At 41.0% G+C, this 18,356-nt stretch overlaps 1 protein-coding gene across 10 annotated transcripts in view; it reads left to right on the forward strand.

The window, feature by feature from the left end:
• The window catches only part of MCTP2 (multiple C2 and transmembrane domain containing 2), a 252,577-nt gene that overhangs the window by 87,528 nt on the left and 146,693 nt on the right, over window positions 1–18,356 (forward strand). For all 10 annotated transcript variants that reach the window (XR_007475380.1, XM_049705578.1, XM_004271666.4 and 7 more), the window contains exons 5-7: window positions 15,657–15,799; window positions 16,537–16,613; window positions 17,104–17,215. Coding sequence is in view for 9 of the 10 variants with exons in the window: in XM_049705578.1 (XP_049561535.1) it covers window positions 15,657–15,799; window positions 16,537–16,613; window positions 17,104–17,215 (332 nt within the window). In the remaining variant the exon portion in view is untranslated. The remainder of the gene's footprint in view (window positions 1–15,656; window positions 15,800–16,536; window positions 16,614–17,103; window positions 17,216–18,356) is intronic.

Raw genomic sequence — 18,356 nt, forward strand, 5'->3', positions numbered from 1 at the left:
ACTTACATACAAGCAACCCATTTAACAGAAGTCCTAATTCAGGTGATTGAAGTACAGAGACTAAGTGACTTGACCAGGGACTTGCAGGGAGGCAGTGGCTGAGGCAGGACTCACCAGAATGGGTGGTTCTGGGGGACAAGAGGAGGAATGAGACATTACAATCTACTTCTTGGCTTGTGATTTCTGATGGTGACTCACTCATTCTCAAGTGGAATTTACCCATCTGCAAAATGGGCATGATGTAGCTTGCCTTATAATGTAGTTGTAAGAACTGAAAAAAAGAAAGTGTATGTAACATAGTGCCGTACATAGAGAAAATAGTCAATAAATAGTAGTGTGTGTATTATGGTAATTAATGAATAATGATAATGAACTTGGCCCATGATCCTGACTCCCACTGCAGAGCTGGTTCCTGTGATCCGTGTCAGCTTTCCCATCAGTGACCTTGGACACTTGGCTCTTAGTTTGGGTTAATTTGTCAGTACCCTCGTGCTCTCTCTTTATGCCCCGTCTTCAGCATAGGAGTTGATTTATGTTTTATTTTACATATATTCAATCATGTATTTTATATTTGTCTAAAATATAATCAATTTGATCAAATATTGATTTCACTTATGACAGGGATGCCTTCAAAGTGTTGTTGAAATGTGTTGCACCGTTGACTACAGAGGACCTGCTCCAGGATATTTAACCCAATTGTGCCATCACTCTTTGTGAATTTTTAGGGAGAAAAAAAATTTTTTCATGAATCATTCCCTGCTGAGGGAAGAGGTCACCATTTTCTTTGGATTATTACATAATCATTGCTGCGTAGGTAACATTCCATCTAGAACATGGGTTGGCAAACCTTTTCTGTACAGGGACAGAAATGAATATTTTAGAGTTTATGGGGCATAGGTCCATAAACTTAGTGACAGTTACTCTGCTGGTCTAGTGACCAAACAGCCATAGATAATATGTAAACCAGTGGACGTGACCATGCTCCAGTACAACTTTATTTCTAAAAACAGGCACGAGGCTGGATTTTACCCATGTCCAAAATTTGCTGACCTCAGTCTAGAATATCATGATCTGATTTTGGATTTTCTCTTGGAGAAGCTGCTTTTTAGAGTAGCCAAGTACATCTTTATTTAAAATAAGAAGGTATAAGCTAATGAGGAAGTGATCAAGTTGTGAAGCTCATGTTTTCAAATGAAGTATCTGGAAAACATCTCAGTAATGTGACATAAAATAATGCAGAAAAATCTGGAGATGTTGGGTAGTAAAAAGTCATTTTTCCCCCCTATATTTTCACTGGGCAGTAAAGTGAAAAGTCATCATATCTCTCTCAGGAAAAGATGTTTCTGACATACCTAAAGAAAGGATGTTCAAAGGCCCTTTTAGGGTTTGTGATTGAGGACTGGAAACTTTGTCACTCGGCCCATCCAGAAAGGAGGAGGAGAGCCTCTCAGAAACAGGGATCCCCCCAACTTCTCACAGGGTTATGAATCCATCAGCTGGGGGCTGGACGATGGCTTTCCCTGGTGTAAAGAGTGCTGTGAACATTTTATCTAAATCTCTCACTTCTCTGGCTCAGACACAGGGCTGGTTTGTTAAGTAGACTATCAAGTTGTGATTTTGAGATTTTCTGGGAGATTTGGTGAAGTTTGTTATATTAGGAAGTTGCTAATTCTAAACAATGTACAGGTCTAGCGAGGGTGTCAGGAACGTACTATTATGTAGTCGCCACCCAGAGCATCCCAGGGTCTTTAGCTGTCAACTCCTCTATTCCTTGTACAGAATAGATAGATAGGGGAATGTGTGTGTGTGTGTGTGTGTGTGTGTGTGTGTGTGTGTGTGTGTGTGTACACTGAGTAAACCCAGCAAAACCCACAGCTCATGAAAAAGAACTGGAGTTAGTGAGTGACTAAGCAGTAACTCACCTCGCTGTCATGATCATGCCTGTCCATCTATGAGTCACTGTGGATGTAAGACCAGTATCATGGAGCACTGAGAGGTTTTGATGAGGTCCCTCTGGAAGTGTGGCCACGTTGAGAAGATTGCCTCTTACAGGTCATTTTCCAGTTCCTCAGGAATTTCTCTTCAATTCCCTGGTGTGTAGTCCTTCAGCTTTGACTGGACTTGACCCACTGTTGGAGAGTTCTGTGCTAAACAGCCTCTTTTTTTTTTTTTCCTTTGCTGGGCCACTTGGGTTGCTACAGTGGTCTTTCTAGAAATGAGCCTTACTTGGATGCTGTAAAATGCCCAGGCATTTCCTGAAGCCCATCTTCCCAAGCCATCTCTAGGAGAAAACCCGAGCCCTCCCTGTCTCTCTGCTCTGTCCCGGTTATTCCCTGTTGCCTGTCTGCTGGCCACACATTCCCTCCTTTTCTGTCACCTAATTTTCCTTTGCTCTATCTTTCCACTCCTCTCCCTCATCCCAGCTTCTTCCTTTTACTCCTTTATATTTCCCGTTTCCTTCCCACTCTTTTTCTGGGAGGTTCTACAGACTGTATTGTTTTTGACCAAACCAGACACCTGTATTAAGTTCTCCGTCTGAACCATTGTCTGGTTAACTCTTGAGGGTCCATAATTTCGAGATTGGTAAAGCAGAAGGAATGTGGTAGGACCAATTCATTTTATTTTATTTTATTTTATTTATTTATTTATTTATTTATTTACATCTTTATTGGAGTATAATTGCTTTACAATGGTGTGTTAGTTTCTGCTTTATAACAAAGTGAATCAGTTATACATATACATATGTTCCCATATCTCTTCCCTCTTGCGTCTCCCTCCCTCCCACCCTTCCTATCCCACCCCTCTAGGTGGTCACAAAGCATGGAGCTGATCTCCCTGTGCCATGCAGCTGCTTCCCACTAGCTATCTATTTTACGTTTGGTAGTGTATATATGTCCATGCCACTCTCTCACTTTGTCACAGCTTACCCTTCCCCCTCCCCATGTCCTCAAGTCCATTCTCTAGTAGGTCTGTGTCTTTATTCCCATCTTACCTGTAGGTTCTTCATGACATTTTGTTTTCTTAGATTCCATATATATGTGTTAGCATACGGTATTTGTCTTTCTCTTTCTGACTTACTTCACTCTGTATGACAGACTCTAGGTCCATCCACCTCACTACAAATAACTCAATTTCGTTTCTTTTTATGGCTGAGTAATATTCCATTGTATATATGAGCCACATCTTCTTTATCCATTCATCCGATGATGGACACTTAGATTGCTTCCATCTCCTGGTTATTGTAAATAGAGCTGCAATGAACATTTTGGTACATGACTCTTTTTGAATTAAATGGGAGAAAATATTTGCAAATGAAGCAACTGACAAAGGATTAATCTCCAAAATTTACAAGCAGCTCATACAGCTCAATAACAAAAAAAGAACCAATTCATTTTAAGTCTAACTGCTTCACAGTTTGGTTGACATATAGAGAGTGTTGAACCCTGGCTCAGTGTCCCATGAAAGGGAATGCGGCCAAGAAAATATTTTGGTGTCCTCGAACTGGTATTGCTAATGCCAGCAGCCCTGTTTTCTAGGCCTGGCATGAGCACCATGTGACATGGGCAGGCCTCTTGTCTTGGAAAAAATGCACCACTCAAAGCTTAAATCCCGGAGCATTAATTCCTGGAAAACAACAGCCCTTTCATTGAAACCCTGTGTTTTCCGTTGATGTGAAGGGTGGTTGCATAGTGTCCTGCTGTGCACTAGCATACTAGGTTGCTGATGCCCTCTGGTGGCCACATTTCAATACTGCAAAAGGGAAAGAAAAGTCCATTGCAGGAGTTCACTGCAACATCACTAGGGCGTACATATCACTTCAGCTGTAGGCCAGAGGGCTGAGGGTTCATGGTCGTCTTCTTGATGTGAGTTTTAGGCAATTACACTTCGTGACCCATTCATCCAGCAAACGGTTCTCTAATCCCAGCCCAGGTAGACTGGGACAGCTGTTTTTAGAGCAGGGACAGGTACTTTTGCAGATTATAGGAAGAATGCATTGGATAAGTCATTTTCCTATTTGAAAGGAATGGTTTAGACAAAAATTTTTAAAGATCTCCCACTAGTGTGAAAAGTTGGCCATGCAATAAGGGTTTAATAAATTACGAAACTGCTACCAAAACGTTCAAATGTCAGGCACCTCTGATTTGGGTCCTGTTTGCCTCTTGCGATTTAGTAGGCTGATTTTAAAGATTGTACCATTTCTATGATTATATATTTCTTCTTTAAAAAGGAAAGGATGCTCTTGTATTAGACCTAGAGAGGAACATTCTCCTCATTGCAGCTGTGATTGGGGGACAGGCTGGATGTTTCTAGAACTCTGTGTTATATGCTGAGGATCAGCCGTGTAGCTTCCCAGCAGGTGTGCTGTGAATGGGATGCACTGAGGGTTCACCCCTCTGCCTCCGGGCAGCTCTGTGGGCTTGGGCCAGCCCCTCAGCAGTCTCTTCGGTATACTCTGTGCTGCCCAACACAGATGACCTTGTTTGTGCTAGGATGGGAAGTGTTGGGGGCACTGGACAGTGGGTCAGAGTCACAGACTCGGGGCACAGATCATCTGAGTTTGAATACCAGCTCAGACATCATCCAGCAGTGATTATGGGGTTTAACCTGGTGCGTGTGCTTATGGGGATGTGTGTGTGGGAGGGGTGACATAGCCATGTACAGTGGCCACGAGCTATTATTATTGCTGTGTCTGGTTCTAGTTATTCTCCTTTCGGTTTTATTTCTGTGTTTTCCCTCTGGGAAAGGCAATGACTTGTGGCATTTACGCCAATTTTATTAGGGCCCTTCTTCCCAGTTTCTTGATAATTTGTCCCACCGTTTGCATACCTCTTGTTTTTCTCTTTAGATTTTTTTTTTTTGCGGTACGTGGGCCTCTCACTGTTGTGGCTTCTCCCGTTGCGGAGCACAGGCTCCGGACGCGCAGGCTCAGCGGCCATGGCTCATGGGCGCAGCTGCTCCGCGGCATGTGGGATCTTCCCGGACCGGGGCACGGACCCGTGTCCCCTGCATTGGCAGGCGGACTCTCAACCACTGCGCCACCAGGGAAGCCCTCTCTTTAGATTTTGTACTCCTCACCCCCGCCCACTGCCAGCAGGGCAAAGGGTTGGTTAAGGTTGTTTTCTGAGACCAGTTCCTGCTTTCTTGTCAGTGCAACAGCAGAAATGAAAGAGACACTAGTTTTTAAGGGTGCATTATTTGAATAAGAACCCCATTGTGAATTGATGCTTTTATTTTCTTCATCTTAAATTTGTCTCAGAAGATGCCCCTCAAGTTTCATAGCGACCAACATGGGAAAGCTTGGTGTGGATGAAGTCATCCCAGTAGGTCATTACTTATTGAAATTTTTTACTGAATGTACTACACTGATCTGATTTTTTAAAAAATACTGAGTTCTAAAGTAAAATAGGATCTGACTTCAAATTACTTGATGATTTGCTATTTTTGCTTCACATATATATTTTTTTCTGTATTTTAAAAGTTCTATTTTGAGAAGAAATTAAAAGCAGTAGTACACCTTTCTTTGTTTAATTAATGTGCCAGTTTAGGTTATCATTCCAGATTTTAATTACCAGTAATAATGCTACAGAACACATTCTTGTGCCTACATCTGTTTGTCAAATTTTATTTCTTTGCAAGTCATTTATTGCAGTGAATTGGATGTTTTCTGTCACATGATCTGACATCTCAAGATTCTACTTAACAGAATTGCCAGTTCACTCTTGAGAAACACCTCTATTTTGCTCACCCACCAGGAGCATTTGAGTGTTCCACTTCCCGTTTCTCAACTCCACTGTGTGTAGATTATCTATGTCACTTTTGATAAACAAGAGGTATCGTCTTGGTTTTGTTTTAATTTATGCAGAGAAATTTGGACCCTGAGATATATTTGGTTAAGAGATATTTGCTTCTCTTTTGTACACAGCCAACTCCATCCATCTCTGTGGCTTATTCTCCTGGTTCCTGGATATGTTCATGTATATTTTTCTACGTTGTCATTTGCCTTTTAATTTTGTTTATAATGTTTTTGTTGCAAACGTCTTTTCCAGTCTTACAGTTTTATTCTGGAGAGTTTCCTTTCTTCCTTGCATCCTATGCTTTTGTACCTTGAAAGGCCTTTTCTCTCTTGAGAGAGATGCATTAATCTATATTCTTTTCTGTCTGGTTTTACATTTTTTTCGTTAATCTCTTTGATCTGTATCAAGTTTATTTTGATTTCTTGGCCCAGAGTGGGAACTTAGTTTTACTTTTTGCCAAATGGATATTTAATTAACTAGGACTACATTTTCCTTTCCCTAATGATTTGATGGCCACTTTTTAATTGGGTATTAAAATGCAGTCCATATGAGGGTCTGCGTTTTGGATTTCTCTTTGATTCCTATGGATGTGTTGTTTTGTTCCAGTGCCAGCACCACATCACAGTTGTACTGTACTGAAGGGTCACAGTCAATACTTTTTATTTTGCAAAAATTGGGGCTTTGCTTCGCATTGGAGTACCTACTCTGAGCACCAGATGGCGCTCGATCATTGGTGTGCTTGTGTGGGAGCAACGAAGACACATCTGGTCAGCTTATTCAGAAAGATGCTCATTCATCAGCAAACTTGAAACTTTAAAGATGCAAACACCCATCCTGAAACCCAGGTAGCAGTTGGATTTCCTCCACTTGGTGGGTTTTGGTAGCCTGCCAAGGTCCCGCAACAGGGATGGGGAGCCGAGTTTACACCCCTGTGTGCTTCTGATCACCTCATCAAGAATAGGGGTGCAGGCATCTCTTCTTAGTGACCACTTCAACAAAAGCCAGTTTGTTCAATTACTCACCAAATGGCCCATTTACTGTATCCATCAGTATATTGACAATGTTTTTCATTCATCTATTTAGAAAATTAAGTGTATAACATTATTGGATGAGAACTTTTAAAAACAACTTTGGGGCTATCCCTGGTGGCGCAGTGGTTGAGAGTCCGCCTGCCCATGCAGGGGACGCGGGTTCGTGCCCCGGTCCGGGAGGATCCCACATGCCGCGGAGCAGCTGGGCCCGTGAGCCATGGCCGCTGAGCCTGCGCGTCCGGAGCCTGTGCTCCGCAACGGGAGAGGCCACAACAGTGCGAGGCCCGTGTACCCCCCAAACAAACAAAAAAACAAAACAAACAAACAAAAAAACAACTTTGGAAGGTCTCTGGGTCATATTAGTTAATCGGCCCTGAAGACAAAACCAGAACAGCATCTTAAATAATATTTAATTTGTCTCAGGCCAAAGAAAATGATAGAAAGGAATGGACATGGCCTGGCCTAAGCTGAAGATCCCACAAAGGGGATGACTGAAGACAGAAAAAGAATATTAGGGGGAACAGAGGAGGTGAGCAGGCAGAGAGTGGGGCAGGTAGGGAAGTCTTGGGGTGGGGTGGGTGGGGTGAAGGAAGTTTTGGGGGGAGCATGGTACAGGGGGAGAATCTGAAGGCCCCATGAGGACCTCACTCTCCACAGCTCTCTTAATTCCCCTTGTTTATTCTATACAAACTTTAAAAATAGTCAAAATAAACAGTTTTGGTAAAACTTTATAAATAGTTAAAATAAGCAAGTTTTGGTAAAATTGGTAAATTCAGATCCTCAGTCTCACTGTAAGTTGGCCACTGGATGATCTTTCAAAAAAATGGATTTCGGGCTTCCCTTGTGGCGCAGTGGTTGAGAGTCCGCCTGCCGATGCAGGGGACACGGGTTCGTGCCCCGGTCCAGGAGGATCCCACATGCTGTGGAGCAGCTGGGCCTGTGAGCCATGGCCACTAAGCCTGCGCATCCGGAGCCTGTGCTCCGCAACGGGAGAGGCCACAACAGTGAGAGGCCCGCGTACCGCAAAAAAAAAAGGATTTCGGTGAATTTTGTACACTACATCACAGGGTCCAGCCATGGGCAAGCCTTGTCCAAGGTACCGCTGAACTGTTGTCCTTGGTGGGCTCCCCAAGAGGAGGGGAGTCAATCTCACTGGGAGAAAAGTTCAGGAGTGGTTCAACCAGGATGTGCTAAGTGACAGAAGGTGGCCAACAAGGCCTTTAGATGGTCTGGGAGGAAACTGTTCTTCTGAGGCTGGTACCAAAAAAACAGAAGCATGTAGCCACCATGTGCAGGAGAAGGGGAATGTGCATGTTCCCTTCATTTAATTGTAGTGGATAAAGCCTGGCTTGGAATTCTGCTAGACTTGAATCTCCTGCTCTCTTAAGTAAAGTAGACTGTGCTCTATAAAGGGAAAGTTGTTTCTCCTGTCCCATGGGACTGAGGAAAAATGCCCTTGAGTTTCCATAAGGCCCATTATGGTTTCTGAAGGGGTCTGTTAAGAAAGCTGCAATTGGACATGGCTTACTCTGGAAATCTCAGTGTAACTGCTAGAGGGCAGCAGCAGCTGTTGAAAAATCATCACTCGCTTGTTTTCTGAAATCACGTCTGGCTCTTATTTAGCCACCCTTGGAGAAAGTCAGAACTTATGGATCCCATATGAAAACAACTCAGATTTACTTCTTTTTCTGGCAAGAAGAAACATTCCAAATAGGTATATATATTGCAAAGAGTCTAAAGATATGTGTATAAATATAATGAATCTTATTAACTCTTAAGCCAGAGGATAGGAAAAAAGTCAAATTTATGCTTTTCATATGTGTTCAAATACTTTTTATGCAGAATGAATTCATCTATGTGTATCTCAGTTTCCCTAAAAACTTAGTAAATAATTATTGACTTGAAACTGAACTCTTAATATCCCCTGAGAAAAGTTCTCAGGTATTACAAAATGTGAACTTTGTGTAAAATTATGGAGATCATTTCCTTTCATAAACAAACAACTCCGAGAAATGCATTTAATTAGGAAACTTTTCTAGCTTAAGACCACGTTTCTTTTGGAGACGCTGTATGGCTGAAGTTTGTAACTTGGCGAACGAGCTTTGCTGGTGACAAATAACTAGGATTTGTCTACAAATACAGCTTTCGCATTCAATGCATTGGATTTTTAGTTTAAATTAGGAATGCTAGTTTTAAAAACCTATATGATATAGTACATAAACTATATGATATAGTGCATATGTGTGTGTGTATATATATATACACACACACACAAATAGGTACATAAATGACCATTAAACTGATTTATAGAAATATACTTACAGGCATGGAAGGGGACAGATGTGTTATTGACTGAAGAAGGCAGGTAAAAGAATACAATATGGAGTCTGATTCCTTTTTGTGGAAAGTGTGTGTGTGTAAAGTCTTGGTGCATACCAAGATAGTAAGCTTTTCTAGATGGTGGTAATTTTCTTTCTTTCTTTCTTTTTTAAATTAATCTTGACTTTCTGCTTTTTCTACTACCATGGCCATGAGCTGTTATACTAGAAAAAGCAAAGAGAAGGTGTTGGTAATTGGAGTTTCATTACAGATGTATCTTATTTGCATATTGGACTAGTTCTTGAGCCAGTCCATGTGATTTTATCTGTTCTATTCAACCACTTCACCTGTTGATACTGCCCATCTTTTCCATAACACACTCAATCCGGTAATGGCCCCTTGGTTGATAAATCGAATGCCAAGAGAACAGAATCTTCAAATATGATGGTTCTTGATGACTCTCTCCTGATGATAAACTTGAGTTATGTGTCCTTCTTATTGAGCTGCCTGTTATTTTCATAAGATTATACCTGCAAAGTTCTCTGAAATCCTAATGAATCCCCTTAGGACTGTAGGTGGGGCAGTAGCTAGTACTCATGAATACTTAGTGACTTTCAGATTTTAAACGGCCCATTCCTTCCAAGACAGCTCAGATTGTTTCATGAAATTTCCCCAAACCACATGGGATCCCTGTGAGAAGTATATAACATAAGGAATTTTCTGTTCGACTTTTGAAGACAGAAGGGGTTATAAACATCACACCTTTAGAAGGGACATATAGAGACAAATTATCAGTGCATGTTACTTGGACAGCTAAAATAAAGTAAATGAATATTTAATTAGTACTGCATACATTGTTACACACTCTCCCCTTTTAAATTAATTGAGTGGTAATACTATAAATAGAAGCACATACTATGTAAATGTTTGGAGCCTCTTGTTACCGAAGTATAGTGGTTCATTCAGTTCTCAAGATAATTCTACAAAGCTGGCATTTTTCCGTCTACAGGTGAAGATGGTAAGGCTTGAGGAAATTACGATGCCTAAGGTTATACAGTTACTGAAAGGAAGGTCTGGGAGTTTAATCCACCATGCCCATCTTACCTCAAAGTTTATTCATTTATCATATCTTCATATAATTCACCTACCATGCATATCAGGCAACTCTGGGCATGCATCTCACCTTCCAGAGCTTTGATTTGGAGGAGTTTAATATTACGTTCATAGGTGCCCCAAGTAAAATGTTTTCTGTATTTAAATAATTTTATGAAATACAGAGTAGAAAAGTTTTAGGCTGTTTTTATTATTGCTTGTTTGTCATTAATACAGTTCTTAGCAGTGTTTAATATTTTACTCTACATAGGGAAGTTCCAAGTAAGGAAAGAGTAAACAGCTTCTCCCAGTGGTTTTGATGACATAACCCTTTCAGTCCATGGAGCACCTCGAGGTATGAGTGTTCCATGGATCATGCTCTGTGAAACCCTGGATCGGTGCTTCTTATAATTTGGGTATAGCTATCTCCTCAACTCCCTGGTGCTGTGTTATCTCAACTACCAGGTTTCTTCGCTTTAGCCTTTTTCTTCTTCCTTCTAAATTATAAGCTGCTGCCAGATTTATATTTCTGAAGCGTGGCTCTGATCATTTTACTCTCCTACTCATAAGTAAACCTGAATTTCCCTCCCTCTCACACTAAAATAATTCCAGATGGACCAAAGAGTTAAGTGTAAAAAACGAAAAGCTGCAAAATCAGTGGAAAGAAACATGGCTGAACTAACTGAAAATCCTTTAGTGAGAAAAATTCTTCTAAGCAGAATGTTAAACGACAGTGCCATAAATAAAACTGGTAAATTTGCCTAAATAAAAATGGAAATAACTTATTGCAAGAAGTAAGGTAAGTCTAAACAAAGTATGACAAGATTTACAGCCAATGGCTGCTTTCCATAATTAAGGGCTCATTCAAATCCATAAGCAAAAGACAAAACCTTGAGCCCATAGAAAAATGGGTGAATTATATCAGTGAGAATTTCCCTGACAAAGAAAGGCAAATGTAGGTCACTAAAATATGAAAAACCCTAAGCTTTACTCTAAATGTTAATGATAGAGAAAAATGGAGATACTATTTTTTTTACCTGCCGTTTTTTCAAAGTAAAGGTTTATGACATCAAATATTGGTGAGCATGTAAAGAAAAAAATACAAAACGTATATTCTTGGTGGAAGTGTAAATTTTGACAGACTTTGGAAGAACAATTTGACAATGGCTGTCAGAACCAGAAAAGACACATTCATTTGCCCTTGCAGTTTTCTTTTTTAAATACATTTATTTATTTAATTTATTTATTTTTGGCTGTATTGGGTCTCCGCCCCTGTGTGGGCCCTCTCCAGCCACGGCGAGAGGGGGCCAACCCCCACCACGGTACGCGGGCCTCTCATCGCGGTGGCCTCTCTCGCTGCGGAGCACAGGCTCCAGGGGCATGGGCTTCAGCAGCTGTGGCTCGCGGGCTCTAGAGAGCAGTCTCAGCAGCCATGGCACACGGGTCCAGACACTCCGCGGCATGTGGAATCTCCCCTGACCAGCGCCTGAACTCATGTCCCCTGCACTGGCAGGCGGACCCCCAACCACTGCGCCACCAGGGAAACCCTGCTATTCTTTTTGAATATAATCACATATGAACTCAGAGATAGTCATACAAAGATGCTTGTTGTAGTATTGTTTGTGCTAGTAAAAAAAAAAAAAAATTGGAAGTGATGTAAATGTTTATTATTTGGTAACTAGTTACATAAATTAAGATACAAGAACACAATGCAAATGTATGCAGTTGATAAAAGGAAAAAAAACCTGGTGAATCTGTATTGCTGATGTGAACAGAGCTTCAAGGTACTTTAGTTGTGAAAGCACAGAGTCCAGTGCATTTATTATGATTACATTCGAGTTAAGAACAATTCTTGTATTTTTTCCTGTAAGACACTCAAGAAACTGGTGCATATGAGGAATGGGAATGAGGAAAGATTAAGAGGGTGGAGAGTTTTCATTTCATACCTTTCAGAATCATGAGCATGTATTACACTTGTTAAAAAAATTAAAAAAAGAGAACAAGAAAACCAAAACTATATTTCTTACAGAACAAAAACTTAATTCCTTATTTTGTGACTTTTAAGGCACTTCAGTCTGACTCAAAACCGGGGTTTTTAACTTTCTCATTATACATTTTATCCCCTTAATTTCTGGATGAATTGAAATGCTTGCTTGGCACCGCACAGATCTAGTCATTTTGGCCTCTTTCCCCTTTCAGTGCCGGTTCCTCCAGCCCACATGGCCTCAGTCCTTTTCCGCTTGGCCAGATCCGCCCATGTTTCAATTCCCATCTCCTTTATTTCAGCCTCCACGGATACCCCAGCTGGAGCTAACCTTTCCCGCCTGTGAACTAGCATACCCCCCAAGTTCTATTCTATTTTGACACTTACCTCTTGGACCTTGGGTTATATATACCATCTGCCTGCTGCCCGCCAGGTACAGAAGAAAAGGCTCTGGGGTGGATCTTCCTTTGCCGTCCCCCTTAGTACTCAGTAACACTGAGCCATGCTCTGAGGCAACCTGTGTTTGTGGCATGTGAGTGATGTTAGCAGGCCTGACAGGTACAGGGTCAAGGGAGGCGTGACCATCCATAGCATCTGTGCAGAAATAAGGACTGTCCCGCGTTGTCGGGAGTGTGAACTGGCACAGCATTTCTGGAGGACCAGTGCGTGGCTGTCAGTCTGTCTCAGCACACCCAGAACCACAGTACCTTTTGCACGGGAGCAGGAAGCTCAGGCTCTGGATGTGTGATGGCTACATATTCTAAATTTGAGGCTCCGTGACTCTGTTGAGTCCACATGGCAGGACGGGTGGCGACCCCAGGAGAGAGGCACCGTCTCTGGCCTCCTAGTTTCATTCTCCTCCCAAAGTTCCACACTACCTCTTTTTTTTTTTGTGGTACGCGGGCCTCTCACTGTTGTGGCCTCTCCCGTTGTGGAGCACAGGCTCCGGACGCGCAGGCTCAGCGGCCATGGCTCACGGGCCCAGCTGCTCCGCGGCATGTGGGATCTTCCCGGACCGGGGCACGAACCCGTGTCCCCTGCATTGGCAGGCGGACTCTCAACCACTGCGCCACCAGGGAAGCCCCACACTACCTCTTTATTCCAAGGAGCCTCATTGTTTATGAAGCGCCCTGTGAAGAAAAGGTTAAAGTCCACCCATTCAGGTGTCATCTCATCATTTGTATAATCTGGGCGTTGCATTCCTGAGCCGCGACCCCTTTTCAGAACCTGCCTAGTTAAGATGTCACTTGCCTGACAGTGAGGCACTTAGGCTCAGAGAGAAAAAATCACTACGTGCCCCCTGCCCCCCCTTCTCAAATTTTCCCTAACAATTAACGCTGTACTCACTTGACACCCTGGTTCCTTGTTTGGCTTTGTAAACCCCGGTCCCTTTTTCTATTAATTCCAGACATTAATATTTTCTTTCACGCAACTGCTGCCATTCACCCGTGAAACAGTTTGAACATTATGTAGCTGTCAAGATGCCTGGGGATTACCCAGTATGCTTTGCCTGTGAGAAAGTGACACCACCGAGGCCCGGTTTTGAGATGTTTATTTTGAGAGCACGCTGACAAGCATGAAGGCCTGATCCCAGAGTGGCAATTTCATTTAATTAAAGGCCTCTTTTTATTAGAGTTTTCCCCCCACTTTTTTTTTTTTTTTTTTTTATCTATATATATCAGAATGACTGTTAAAATCTGACTTGCCGCAGGTGTTCTCTTGTACTCTCAAAGAGGGGGTGTGGACAGATTACTGACTCACTAGTGACTATTCCACTGAATGGCTGGGAATGCCTTCATTTTTACTATCCTGCTCAGAATTGCTGCTTAAGCGTGTGCGAGTACGTGTGTGTCCAGGTTTAAAGTAAAGACTGCTGGGTTTCTGCCCCTTTGTTGCCAAACTTACAACGTGAGTGTCGAATATGTATATGTGTATATTTGTAACTTGATTTCTTTGTTTTAAAGTTAGCAGCCTTGCCATGCTGGAATGGCTGAATTATCCAAATGATACCTTGGTTATTCTGTTAAGACTTTTAGCCAATGTGTATTATCTTGCCCCCAAGGGATGTGACTCTCAGTTAGAATAGTTAGTATAAGAATTGCATTCATGTTCAGGAGTTGTCCGTCCTGCAGAAACCTCAGAAAGAGCTGAAAAAAAAAATGATTGAAATAATTCATGGTGGGTATTAACGAGTTGGAAGTGTTTGTAACAGAGTAGCCTAATTAATTTTTGATGTAATATTCTTAGACTACATTGGCTTGACTTTAATATCAAGAACTCATGTCAGTAAATCTGTGGAGGTCTCTGTTGGGCATTGTCCAAGGCACCTGGAATGTGTCAGTGAACAAAACAGACTGTTGGTCTTTGAGCACTTATTCAGAGTCTGGTTCACGATGAATTCTACCAGCATACCTCCCCCAATTAGATTTTTTTCCTTTCTTTGTAGCGTTATCGGCTAGCCTTCATTCATGCCCTCGTGGATTATTCATTTATTTGTGCCTCTTTTATTCATCCTTCACTAGGTAGTAATGTGCAAGCATGTCCCAGTCTCTGTTCTGTGTCCCGAGTATGATGGAACACTTGCACAACACATTAAGCCTGGTATTATGTTTGTGGGCATGTTTTTTTCCTCAACTGATCTGAAAAATGGGGGGAAGGGTCCATCATCGGCCCTTCTTTCTGCTTTGGACATAGTGGCTATAGCGGGACATTATTCTTTCCTTTTCAAAGCTTCCCGGGAAGAGGCAGCAGGTCAAGGGTGTTGGCCCGAGGCCAGCGGGTCGGAGGGCCTTGTTGAGGGGCGTTCAGCTCTCCAGGGGGAGACAATGTTCTCTGCTTTACCGCAGGTGCGGAGGGTGGGGCGAAGAATGGCAACTTTGTCAGTTTAGTCTCTACACCCCTGGTTCTGGGGTCCGAGTCCCCGGGCTTCTGAGTCGGTGGTTCCAGGGATTGATTGATGTATTATGATTATATTATAAAGTACAGGGTTCTGTTGAGTCAGCCATCTGGCCAAATGTTTGAAAATGGTTTCTTTCCCTTTTCACTGACTCACTGCCATTCTTAGGAGGAGTGGGCTTCTCCCCAGGACTCCTGAGATGCTTGGCTGGTGCTGGTGGATTTTATTTCTTGAATTTTTTGTGGGTAGGAGAGTGATGACATACCCACGATGAAACCAAACAGAAAAAGCTCAAGGAGCCCATTTATATTCTACCAGGAAAGGCAAAGAAGAATCAGTCATTTACCCCAGATTGTTTCACTTCTCTCCCCTCTCCACCTCTGGGGCCTTCAGTCTCTGTGCAGGGAGACATTTGTTCTGGGTGTGCTCAGTGAAGTGCTCTGAGCCTGGAGAGCGTGGAAAGAATCTTTATTTAATGGAGATCCTAGGCTTTTTACGTATATTTTAAAAACCTGTCTTGCTCTCTTTTTCATTTAAAGGCACGAGTGATCCCTATGTGAAATTTAAGCTGAATGGGAAGACTCTGTACAAAAGTAAAGTCATATATAAGAACTTGAACCCAGTTTGGGACGAAGTAGTCTTATTGCCAATACAAAGCCTTGATCAAAAGCTGCGTGTGAAGGTAATCCCAGATGACTTTCAAATCTGCTCTTTTATTAAAAACATTTATTTCTCAGTCATCTTCACCCTCTTAAAAGTCAACTTCCCCAAATTCATTCTTGTGTCATTCCTAAGCACTGGCTTAAAAATATAAGTATGGAAGGGATTCTTCATACCCTTGGTCAAACTGTATGTTACTCTCAGATCTAGCAGAGTGAAAATCATATCTCCATTGATTGTATTTAAACTTACTGAATGTGGAAGAAATATTACTGCCAGTGCAGTGGTGACAAGTACTAAAGCCTTTCTCAGAGAGCTTTAAGCTACCGGTTGTAAGCATCAATTGCTCTAACATCTGGGTTAAAACTGCATGAGTTGAGTGCAGGATGGGATTGCTATAGAATATTTAGCACATTTCTATTTAATTGGCAGATTTGCTCACTGCGGAAAATACTAAATTTTAATGAGAGACCATTTAAACTACAGAGAGTGGTCCATTGTGCATAATATCTTAATGCATATGAATACTGCCTTAAAAGTATTTTCTGTTATTTTGGCCATAGTAAGCAAAATGCACAGGTTTGAATAATTTTGTTCTCCCCATCAGCTTGGTTAAATTCTTCCTTATACTGTGCAAATTATTTTTAGATCTAGAAGACTGAATTCAAAATTCCCAGCCTATTGCATTTATCCATATTTTGATATACTCAGCTGGTTTGCCATATTAATGTGTGTTACTGGTCCCCTTCTTCTTTGTAGGTGTATGATCGAGATTTAACTACATCTGATTTCATGGGTTCTGCATTTGTCGTTCTGAGTGATCTTGAGCTTAACAGGTATTGTAATTTTACCATCTAGTTGTTGTTAGTGAATTTTAGAGGGAACTCAAGATAATCAAATGACAAAATCAGAATAAATGAAAGAGTGCTTTAAAATGTGAGTTTTTCTATAATTTTCGCTTTTTAGCTCCCAAATATATATTGGTCAGATATTACATCTTCTATAACATAACCTAAAAGGTGTATTGAATTTTGTACTTTTGTGTTCATTAACCTACTTACCTTAAAATTAAAACAAGTATTTACATTTTCTTTGGGCAGTAGGGGAGAAGAATCAGTTGACCAACTGTTGAATTAGGCAATGCCAAACAGTTTCTCTACCCCTGAAGATGGTTGGTTTATTTTCACTGAATCTGGTGCTTTTTTTAACTTGTGTCTCACGCCTGTTCAGGGGTAGGAGATTTTTTATCATAAGCTCCTGATGTATTCTAAGGCTATAAAGTACTACCAATAAGTGCTACCATCATTTGTTGCTTTTTGCTTATAGGACGACTGAACATATTTTAAAATTGGAAGATCCAAACAGTTTAGAAGATGACATGGGAGTGATTGTATTAAATTTGAGCCTAGTAGTAAAACAGTGTGATTTCAAGAGACACGTGAGTGTGACCCTTTTGTTCTTTTTAAAATTCTCCATTGCAACTTTTCTTTGATAATTGGGTTGCCAGATGGCTGACATTTTTGTATTTATTTGGGTAGGGGGAAAAACTGTATAGAGACTTAAAGTACCTATCTGTGATAATGTACACCCTTTCTTTTGGAAACCTGGAAAGAAATCCAGTAAGGAATGATCTCTATTTTGGCTAGGGATGTAAACATTACTAATATTGTAGCAATAATACTATTGCTGTTATTAAGTGTTTTTGCTGCTTATGGTTTGCTTGTCACAGATCATACAAAATATGCTTTTTCTAAATGTTAAGGTTTCCATTTACTGTTTTCTTAGGTATTAGATGACTTAGGCATTATTTAGTTATGAAAAGCTGTTCCCAGGATTTAGTCATTGTGTTGTACATTACTAAGGTAATCAAGTATACATTTGCAGCATTTCCGTTTCATCTTCCTTTTTCTTTTAGCTACCAAATTTTCTATTGAGAGTTCTTCTGGGAAGACACACATTTAATATTCTCTAGTCTGTTACACGGTAATTTCTAGTTAATGCATTACCTATTAAAGATGTCTATAACATCAGAAAGCATTGGATTTTGTGACAGTATGATGGGGACTCTGTTTTTAGGAGCAAGTATGTGAATACAAACCATAATCTTATTTTATATTCTGGTATTATACCTTAAAATTCCAAGAATGAAAATGAGAATGAAAGCATCTTGGATTGTCATTTATTTGAAAGGCATTTAAAAAGCCAATTAAAAACAGCTACTTGAAAAAGGACTAAGATGTGTTAAAATTTCAGCATGTTTAGAATCTGGTATGAAAATCTGAAGCCTATTTATAAAGTAGGCCTCCAATAATACCTCTTGAATTGAGTCAGTGGGGTCAGTGTGGAGAATATTCTTCATTTTGACATTACCTTTGCAGTTAGTTGTAATTTATTTTCATGATGAAAATCATGAGTAATTTACTAGTAAACTCACTGAGGATAGTTTAAAGGAGTAAAACAAACAAACAAAAAAAAACTGCACAGTGATTTTTCAATTGCCAGAGGGTCAACTAAACAGTTGCTATTTTTAATCTGAATTCTTTACTTATGAGCATTTACTTGATGATAACTTTGCGGGG

Source organism: Orcinus orca, chromosome 2 (assembly GCF_937001465.1).
Source record: "Orcinus orca chromosome 2, mOrcOrc1.1, whole genome shotgun sequence".
Taxonomy (NCBI): Eukaryota; Metazoa; Chordata; class Mammalia; order Artiodactyla; family Delphinidae; genus Orcinus; species Orcinus orca.